General features: G+C 35.0%; 1 protein-coding gene across 1 annotated transcript; it reads right to left on the bottom strand.

Annotated features, from left to right (window-relative positions):
- LOC123530592 (uncharacterized) lies at positions 1 to 10,555 on the bottom strand. The gene is made up of 2 exons (XM_045311373.2): positions 10,109 to 10,555; positions 1 to 5,918 (listed from the first exon to the last, which is right to left on the bottom strand). Exons 1-2 carry the CDS (start codon positions 10,212 to 10,214, stop codon positions 5,002 to 5,004), a joined length of 1,023 nt encoding a protein of 340 aa, XP_045167308.2. The 5' UTR covers positions 10,215 to 10,555; the 3' UTR covers positions 1 to 5,001.
- Positions 10,556 to 11,322: the final 767 nt, after the last annotated feature.

The following is an 11,322-nucleotide window of genomic DNA, read 5'->3' as shown; positions in this document are numbered from 1 at the left end:
TTTGATTTGATTCAATGATTTATTCGTGAGAATATATGTGTACATTTGTAAAATGATAAAATCAATGTAACATTGGACAATATAAATTTGGCATCACAGTTTTTAAACAAAACATATCTCAGGCAATAAAACATACTTTGGACATTATAAAGTGTATTCTATAAATTGTGTTACAGTTAATATCTCAGGATGACCCTTGAAAGCTTTACAAATTATATCCAACAGGGTCCTTTAAAAAAGTAAATGAGCAGTTGGCACCAATTAAATTTGAAAAATATTGCCGAACTGTGATCCTATAAACTGACAATATCACAAAACAAATTATATTACAGATAATATACTGTTGAGGTTAAAAAGCTTAATAAAAATATCTGATTTATCGTAAAATGCTTAGAAAAAAAGGAAAATTTAGATGACCCATTTCATCGTGATGAGACACATAGCAAGATAAACGTGCTCTCTGGTCTCGACATTGATCTCTGATTGGAACCAATTTTTGCCCATTTTTGTGCCCAATGTCTCGGGAAAACTCAGTTAATTCGAGCTGCTTGCATTTATCATTAATTCGTTTGAAGTGGAGAGAAAATAAAACTCTGATTGTGTCTAATTTATAATCAAGAACAACTTTCGAATCCAATAAACGTCGCAAGACTGTTCAGAAATTGCGTTAAATTCAATCAAAACTACTTAGAAATTAATTGCACATAACCGAGATCACTTATTCAAATCCTATTTCGCTTATTTCCTGTCTAATTGAATTTATTTGGCGGGAAGCGACGCGGGCTGACGCGAAACTTGTCACAAAATCCTATTCTAATTATCTCATTTCGCGCCATTACATTTAATACTAGATGACATATTAGCTCTACGCGAAACGGGAAATGAGCTAACTGAACACGAATCTATTTGTAACAAAACTAATGACGTCCCTTGTAATCATATTAGCAGCAAATTTGTTCTTGGGTTTATGACTATATTTTCTCGGAACTGGACGTTTTGCAGACATTTCGAAGAATGAGATCTGACGGAACTATCTCGCAATGAAAGCGTTATGAAGATGAATTTATACTCTGCTCTATTAACAGTGTTCGCATTGCCTATCAATAAAATATATATTGCAACCGATATCAGCCGAAGTGTATTAGCAAGTTAATATGTCAATTAATGTGCGAATTATGTTATTTTATGAACATCTCCAAATAATGCTTATGGCAAGTATTAATGCGCCACCGCAAGGGATGCTACGTTTGTCTATATGCGGGCGTGTTTATGTCTCCTTGTCCGGCTACCTTACAAAAATACCGTCAATATTAAGCTCACATTGCCGCTTATGTAATACACAGTTGGTTGTCCATACATGGAAAGAACGAAAACAGCCGTTGAGGACCGCTCCAAGCAAAAGAAAAAAATGCTTTACATGTGGCTCTAATATTCCGTTAATGTATATAATTAGTAACCGTGAAGACTTGAAAATTCGACAAATGCGATGCTTTAATAACAGTGCAATCCATTTGAATAATGGTCGACTTAGTTTAGACTAGACCAACCGTGATGTATCTGTGGACGGGCCGTCAGGGGAGGCAACTAGACAAACGGATTGGGACTAGGTTTGACTGATCACTATTTCTCACACTATCAATATTATTACAACATAAACAAGTTCAGGCCTACATTAACTGTTACATAGAATTTTGATTTTGTTGTTATGAAGGTACGTTTTTGAAATACCTTGACCATCATGGACAACTTTACGTTACAAGAATGTCTGTATCCGCATCAAGCGTACTCCTGTATGTTTAAACTCTATACTTCCTCCTCTTTCTTCTTCCTAAGATTAGCAGAAATTTACTTGTGTTTCAAAATTTCAAGCTAAACATGTTATAGCTTCTTTCCGCCTAATTAATTTCGTCTAAAACAATTGAATTTTACACTCGCACTTGTGTAAATAGACAATAAAACTGAATTACATATTATTTTCATTTAATGTTGAATCAAAGCATTCATTCGATAGCTGAAATGAATGTGAGCGAGAAATAATCCTAAAAGCTACTTTAGAATAGTAGCTTAATCCTCAAGTGGATATCAAATTCTAACACTTAATTTGTCAAAATTCTTTCATCTTAATTTTATTGCATTTATTACTCAATGGGCATATCAACTGATTCAATCTTCGCTTAGAACCGATGATTTAGAACAATAATTTTATGGCAAGTTAACAAAGGATGACAAGCTGATCGATCTAAGGGTCATCGGGGATTCTCGAATGAAATGTTTGTCTTGTCGCTCGAATTGTCTCTAATCGAGTTAATGTATCCCGTTTAACACCGTAAGATCAAAATTGTTTTTTTGTGGTAGGCGGTCTAGAAGAGCTCTGACTGTGATACGAGACGGCGAATCGTTTGCTCCAGACAACTTTTACTTACAGTAAGCCAGTTGAAGAAATGTTGGTTGTTGGCAAAGGGATATTTTAGTAGACAGCATATAGCCAAGGGACGAAGAAATGATATTCGTATTGGGTTCAAGGATTAAGTATACATAATTATATCATTTATTGGTTGAGAGCAGGATGCACTGAGGTAACGGAAGGTTTAACCACAGAATTCATGGGTGAGAAATAGCGAAAGTTAGGAAAGACATGTATATAGAGACCAGTTTTTTAAAATGTTCAAAAGCCTTTATAAAAATTGTGTGGAAAATGAGAAGCTTAGTATTATAGTCATTGAAATGCAAGGAATTTTCCCGGGTCATCTATGCTCATAATTTTTATCTCGGCCAGTCTGACTGAGTGAGTCGGGTTGAATGGTATTGTGGCGTTGCTCTTGGGTTATTCATAAGACACTAAATCTATGATAAATAAGTGTGGTAGTCCGGAACAGCCTTCAGGCAGTACCATATTTCCAGTTACAAACACTTACAGCATCTAGTCATTTGAAAGGTAATGATTGTAACGCATTGAGAGTGTCAAATATAGTTTGGTAAAATGAAACAAAATCTATCGGAAAACAGAAGTTTGTTATTTTTATTTAACATATCATGTAACAATATTGTATAAAATTTAAAATAGTGTAAAAAAAGCGATATTTTATACGCCTTAAAGATTGTTAATTGTGCAAATGCCTAAATGCATGCTATAATATACATGCACACATAAACGTGTGAATAAAACTTAAAACCGTAAAAATATAGTTTATAGAATAGTAAATGTGTAGGATCAACATCATATCTCTGTAAAAAGTAATCAATGTATAAGTCAATATACACTGATTTTGGATTTCATTCAATGAACCCCATCATGTTCCATATGCACGGTGTATTTCATGCACAATGTCTTTTGAGGCAAACTTTAAGAGGTAATAAAAGGAAAACTGAATTGAACCAGAATAATTCCAGTTTCGTGCTTTAAAGCTCTTGGCCAACAGTTTTGGTAAAAATTTTCAACATGTTTCATATCCAACAAGTTTGGCATAGAATGTGACTGTCGGAAAAAAATGATAAAATAAGTGAAAATAGAAGTAAAATATTAATAAAAATGCAAGAAGAATGTACATTTTCTGCATTATTTCGACCACTAGTCACTTTCAGAGTATTCACATTTTATGGATTTTTGAGAGGCTTATTTTTTTTTTGCCTAAAATGTATGGGTCAGTCCCTTTAAAATGCAGATTTGTACTCGGTTATAGTAGAGTCTCCTTTTTCAAAAGTATGAATCGCGCCGGTATGTTCACGTTGAAGGTAGAAAGAAGGTGCAGATTCTGCGCTAATGTAAACATTTTTAGCTCGACTATTCGAAGAATAGTCTAGCTATTCTAATCACCCTGGCGTCGACGTCGGTGTCGGCGTCGGCGTCACACCTTGGTTAAGTTTTTGCATGCAAGTATATACAGCCATCAATTAAAGGCATATAGCTTTGAAACTTATTTTTTTCTTTTTCTAGGTCAATAACCAACCTCTCTGGGTCAAGTCCCGTAACTCTGACATGTATTTTGAGCAAATTATGCCCCCTTTTGGACTTAGAAAATTTTGGTTAAAGTTTTACATGCAAGTTACTATCTCCAAAACTAATGCAGATATTGATTTGAAACTTCACATGTGTCTTCGGGATTATAAAACTAGTTGATAGCAGCAAGTCCCATAACTCTGACTTTCATTTTGGCCAAATTATGCCCCCTTTTGGACTTAGAAAATTCTGGTTAAAGTTTTGCGTGCAAGCACATACAGCTATTTCTAAAAGACATAATTTATAGATTTAAAACTTACTTTTTCTTTTTCTAGACTAATTACCAACCTCACTGGGTCAAGACCCATAACTCTGATATGTTTTTTGAGCAAATTATGCCCCCTTTTAGACTTAGAAATTTTTTTTTTAAAGTTTTACATGCAAGTTATTATCTCCAAAACTAACGCAGATATTGATTTGAAACTTCACATGTGTCTTTGGGGTTATAAAACTAGTTGATAGCAGCAAGTCCCATAACTCTGACCTTCATTTTGGCCAAATTATGCCCCCTTTTGGACTTAGCAAATTCTGGTTAAAGTTTTGCGTGCAAGTACATACAGCTATTTCTAAAAGGCATATTGATTTGAAACTTATTTTTTTCTTTTTCTAGATCAATTACTAACCTCACTGGATCAAGTCCCATAACTCTGGCATGTATTTTGGGCAAATTATGCCCCCTTTTGGACTTAGAAAATTCTGGTTAAAGTTTTACATGCAAGTTTCTATCTCCAAAACTAATGCAGATATTGAATTGAAACTTCACATGTGTCTTCGGGGTTATAAAACTAGTTGATAGCAGCAAGTCCCATAACTGATATGCATTTTGGTCAAATTATTTCCCCTTTTGAACTTAAAACTCTTTTGATATTTAACCTTTTTGGGTAATATTTTCCTGCTTCTGGGACAATATTTCGAATAGTCGAGCTTGGCTGTCTTACGGACAGCTCTTGTTATAGAACACGACTCGTAGCATATTATTTTGCCATAAAACATCTTCTGCATGTTCAGATTTGTGTAGTTACCGTGTAATTATCGAAATTCCTCATGACGTCACTATAACTTGGAAGCACTTCATCCGGATTTGCATTTCCGTCTGTTTTAATCACACCAGCGTTATCTAAATGTTCTAGAGAACCATATTCAGGGGGAGGATCAAACTGACTGAAATCTATCGGGTTTCCTTCATCGTCCGTAGCCGCAGCGTTGTCATTACCATCCACACCTCGGGTGGCAAGCTGAACACTGAAAATATTCCTGGCTGTAGTACGTACATCTTCCGACTCGTCCCGCTTCAAAAAACTGCAGAAGTTCTTTTTATAACACAGAAAACAGATCAAACCAGTGAAAAGAACAGCCACTAATGTTACTAAAGTTACTGCTATTACAGTATTGTTACTTCCTGTCGGCGATATTATATCTGAACACTGGGAATTAGACTGTCCACAAAACGTGTAAGTCTCATGGCAGACGAGACTATAATCTACACACGCTGATCCTGTGTTTGAATCACCAAGCAAACCTTGACATCTTGTCTCATATGTAGCACAGGAACCATTATGGAATGACAAAAATAGCATATCAAATTCAAAATCAGTATTGCCATCGCCTGTAACAGTGAGGTAAAGAACGTTGTCTCGTGTAATTTCTACAACATCCGGATATACATTACTCCCACATAATCTATTCGAAGAGAATCCATTATTGTAAAAAATATGAGTCGTACATTTAAAATTATTTTCAATTCCAGTGTCTAGAAATGTATATGCTATATGATAATATCCGCCATGTGTCTGATATCTCTCAAGCGTTTCTATGGTAATGTTACAAACAAGTTGACTGGATCTCGGTTTGTAGTAGTACTTAAGTCTAGCAGCCTGATCTTCGGTACCTATCATGATAACATCGTCGCAAACATCAATGTCTGCAAAAAGAGATTCAATACATTTGTATTTGAATTTCATGATCATAGAAGAAACAAATTTATTACATTTTAATAACAACTCTGTTTAAATTATAGTAAAATATAGTTTCCATTTTACAGCTCCACAGTTTTAAAATAGCAGGATACAGATGAACTAACTGAGATTTTGATACCTGTTCCAGAATACTGCTTTGCCAATGGCCTCACTAGTGATCATAAATAGCCAATCAGTTGCTTTGGTTTTGTGACTAGTCTCCAAGCTTATGTTGATAACATTGGACCCAGATCAGATGACACAGAGTTACTTGAAAACTTATGCAGACTTTGTAACAAAATTTACAGGTTTTTTTTCTACAGCTGAAAACTTAATCAAACTAAACAGCTCATTTTAGTTGTGTCTAGATAGATTTATCGTAATTTTTGTTGGAGCGTGGAAGAAACATACTTCTACAACACAACATTTTGTCTCCTGTTTCATTATTCATTTCAACCATTGTTTTAACCTTTACACTGCTAAATTTCTTAAATAATCTGGTCCATCATTCAATTTGGGTAATACCATTTACTATTTGAAGGGGTGTTCACTGAAAATGTACTGACTGAATATCGAACAGTGCAGACCACGGTCAGCCTGCTTGGTCTGCACTGGACGCAAAGGCAGAATCACTTGCCGTCAGCAACACTGTTAAATTCTTACATAACTCACTACAAGTACATGATCCAAGGCTCCACTGTCTGAAGAGTAGCTATTATTTGTCAACAAAGAGAATACTATATGTGTTTATTGATGGAGATTATCTATTTGAAGATGGTTAAGAATGCGCCCTACTAGAATATTTTCGATCTAAAATATGTTTCTGTAGAATGTAGCATGCATGAAGAACACGTCAATCGCTTCTCGTTAAAAACTAACGTATATTTATTAAGTTATGACAAGTTAAATTGTGATTTTGTTGAACAAAATGTAAAAACGAACTGATTTGCTCGCAACCTGATATAACGAATATGTTTACATTGTGTTACGTTTGCACATATGTATGCTAGAGTACAAAAGGTATCACACGTACTTAAATGCAGATAAAAATCCTATATACAATATAAATCTGTTCTGAAGCAAACACTTATTGTTTATTCGTTGGCCAATGTTCAAGAAAAAGCTTTATTTTCATATTTCTTAGTTTCGTGATTCTTTCCTATAACATTATACTAAAATAAGTAAGTCCTTATATTAACATGTAGCCAGAGTATCATTCAACGTATTCTTGTTGAAAACTATTTTACCTTCCTAAATTCTGTCTATTTAAAAGCAAGGTCACATAAGCTTTCATCAGGACTGTTGTGTCATTTTTTCTTCATCATTGTTACTATTGTATTAGCAAAAACTACGATTTAGTTATTAAACTTGCTCTTTAAATGTTAATAACATTAAAAAAAAATGAAAGTACAAAAATGTAGAATATTGTTTTATTTATGTTTATCATTACACAGCATAACCTACGAAAAGAGATGGATCACTTTTATTTAGACCTACAGCCTTTAGCCCAAGCAAAAAAAATGTTTAATTTTGAACCAAACTTTATAACAATGTTTTAATGTTAATTTTGTCTGCGGGGTATTCGAAATCGGCTTAGAAATAACAGTCATTTCAATATTTAGTCAAAAAGGCCATGAAAACCTAAAACAAAATGACTGGTGTAATACTATATTTTTATGTATTTATTGAACAGTATCTTTGTAATATACATTCTTTACCTTTTCCAAAATTATCATACTTGACATATTAAACTCGAGAAACTATAGAAATTAATATAGCAAGATATTTGCTAAATTGTGTAATTCAGCGTCAGAAATCATGGAAATGTGCAATATTTAGATTTCAAAATAGCATGAATAGGTCATATCTCTTTTCAATTGTGATTCTTTCGAAGCGTTATGAATGGATGGACGGTAGCTTTAATTAGAAGCGGTTTGAAAAAAAAGGCGTACTTTCAAGTTAGCTGCCAGAATTGTTTGAATTCTTGACTTATTAGTCCCCTACTGGTTGAAAACCAGTTTCGGGGACTATAGGAATGCACTTTTCCGTCATTCCGTTCGTCCGTCCGTCTGTCTGTCCGTCCGTCCGCAATTTCGTGTCCGGTCCATAACTCTGTCATCCATGAAGGGATTTTAATATTACTTGGCACAAATGTTCCCCATGATGAGACGACGTGTCATGCGCAAAAACCTGGACCCCTAGCTCAAAGGTCAAGGTCACAATTGGAGGTCAAAGGTCAACAGGGCTTTTTTCCTGTCCGGTCCACAACTCTCCCATCCTTGAAGGGATTTTAGTATTACTTGGCACAAATGTTCCCCATGATGAGATGACGTGTCATGCGCAAATCCCGGACCCCTAGCTCAAAGGTCAAGGTCACAATTGGAGGTCAATGGTCAACAGGGCGTTTTTCCTGTCCGGTCCATAACTCTCCCATCCATGAAGAGATTTTAATATTACTTGGCAAAAATGTTCCCCATGAGGAGTCGACATGTCATGCGCAAAACCTGGACCCCTAGCTTAAAGGTCAAGGTCACAATTGGAGGTCAAAGGTCAACAAGGCTTTTTTCCTGTCCGGTCAATAACTCATTCATGAAGGGATTTTAATATTACTTGGCACAAATGTACCTCATAATAAGACGATGTGTCATGCACAACTTTCAGACCACTAGCTCAAAGGTCAAGGTCACACTTAGCAGTCAAATGTTAACACAGAATGAACAGGGTCTGTTTCGTGTCCGGTCCATAACTCTGACATTCGTTCAAGGATTTTAATATCACTTAGCACAAGTGTTCCCCATGATGAGACGACGTGTCGTGCGCAAATCCCGGCCCCCTGCCTCAAAGGTCAAGGTCACAATTGGGGGTCAAAGGTCAACAGAGTTTTTTTCCTGTCCCGTCCATAACTCTGCCATCCATGAAGGGATTTTAATATTACTTGGCACAAATTTTCCCCATGATGAGACAACATGTCGTGCGCAAAGCCCAGACCCTTAGCTCAAACGTCAAGGTCACAAATGGAGGTCAAAGGTCAATAAGGTTTTTTCCCTGTCCGATCCAGAACTCTGTCATCCATCAAGGGATTACAATATTACTTGGCATAAATGTTCCCCATGATGAGACGACGTGTCATGCGCAACACCCAGTACCCAAGCTTAAAGGTCAAGGTCACACTTTGAGATCAAATGTCAAGAGGATTTTTTTCCTGTCTGGTCTATAACTTTGTCATGCAAAGCAGGATTTAGATATCAGTTGGCACAAATATTCCCCTGGATGAGACAACATGTCATGCGCAAGAACCAGGTCCCTAGGTCTAAGGTCAAGGTCATATTTAGAGGTCAAAGGTCAAATTCAAGAATGACTTTGTACGAAACATTTCTTCTTCATGCATGGAGGGATTTTGATGTAACTTGGACCAAATGTTCACCCCAATGAGGCACCCTTGTTTTTAGAATTACGTCCCTTTGTTTTTACTATAAATAGATTTTATTGTAACTTTTTTATTACTGGCGGTAGAGAAAAATCGAGACCACTTTTCTTTGGTACTGCATGCATGTTACATCCAATTTTTAGGTGTATGTTGACCTATCATTACCTGGTAAAGAGTTTCTTGTGGACTTATATTATATAGATTTTTTTTTTAAAGATTAATTTCCCTTTGTTGTTACTATAAATAACTTACATGATAACATTTTTATAATCAGCCAAAAAAATTCAATATGAAAACAACTTTGGGTTTTTATATATGCACATTTTAATCCAAGTGTGTTGTTATAACATATTGTATATGTAGTACAATATTGTTTATACATCATTGACAGATATCAGTTCATTATGTTATACTGCAGTAGAGAAAATTAGGTGCCTTCCAGTAGGGGACTTTGTATTGCATGGCAATACTTCATTCACTTGTTTCTCACAGTTAAATGATTTTAATGTATAGAAAACAAAGTTTTCCAAACATTGCACATGTTCGTTTTACGTATTTATTTTTAATGATATATGTTAAATACGCGTTATCTGACGGTCAGGGGAGACAACATCCAGGTAAATCCGTCCTATATTTTGACCTTTAAGGATAGGTGTCAGATGAGATTAAGGGGCATTAACATACCATAATTTAACTATCAAAAATGAAATGAATACATAAAAAACTTACATGTTTGTACGTTAGCGGAAGTGTTATCCACGTTAATTATTAAAAATGTCATTATTACTATTCCAATCTTAAATAATAAATATTTCTTTAGTTTAAAATTCCACATTCTTTTTATAAATTCTTTTTATCTTAAAATAAAATCTGTTCAGCTAAATCATCTCGAAGATCGTTCGATAAATCCATCTGTTGAAATTTTAATGCTACCCGGTTTAACATCAGTCAGCCATTATTTATTGCCAAAAGCTACAACATGTTTACACAAAATTTATATTTATAGCTTAAACGGACACTCGTGTATTGATTTCATGTCTTTAACATAAACTGAACAGGTAAGGTGATATTAATTGTCGTGAAACTTCGTCGTTTGATCTTCCCTATTTTCTCCTTTCTGGGTTTGTAATATTGGTTCCAGCTAAAATGTATTTCCATTGTGAGTGTAGGCCAATCATATGCTTATAGCATATTACCATAATGCAAATTACATGATATACCATTAAAGTTTTGAAATAGTTTAATACATTTTGTAATACAACAAGAGCGGATCCAAGGAGCCCCGCCCACCCAGCCACTCGCCCTAAAATCGCAGGAGCATAGGTAGTTTGTCGTTTGTTCAAAGTGCAAAATATGCATTTTTTTCTCGCTCGATACGCGCGCACACGTAAATGGTCTTCTGTTCTGGGTGAAAAAATATAAAATATGCATTTTTTCTCGCTCGCTATGCTCGCATACGTACTTTATCTGTTGTTTATGGATGAAAAGTATAAAATATGCATTTTTTTTTCTCGCTAGCTACGCTCGTATAGGTAATTTATCATTTGTTCTGGGTGAAAAGTAGGCCTATAAAATATGCATTTTTTCTCGCTCGCTATGCTCGCATACGTACTTTATCTGTTGTTTATGGATGAAAAGTATAAAATATGCATTTTTTTTCTCGCTAGCTACGCTCGTATAGGTAATTTATCATTTGTTCTGGGTGAAAACTATAAAATATGCATTTTAATTTGTTTTTTGTTCTGGGTGAAAAAAAATATACATGTAAAATATGCATTTTTTTCTCTCGCTGGCATAGGTACTTTGTCTTTTGTTCTGGGTAAAAATAAAATAAGATATGCATTTTTCTCGCTCGCTTTACTCGCACAATAAAATTCCGAAAAAGTCTGCACGAGCTCCTATAACGCTCTTTACCATTTCTATGTTAAATAGCCCTTGGTAAC

This window comes from Mercenaria mercenaria, chromosome 1, assembly GCF_021730395.1.
Source record: "Mercenaria mercenaria strain notata chromosome 1, MADL_Memer_1, whole genome shotgun sequence".
Classification (NCBI taxonomy): Eukaryota; Metazoa; Mollusca; class Bivalvia; order Venerida; family Veneridae; genus Mercenaria; species Mercenaria mercenaria.
The sequence above is the reverse complement of the archived record's forward strand: the minus strand, read 5'-3'. Positions and strand labels throughout refer to the sequence as shown.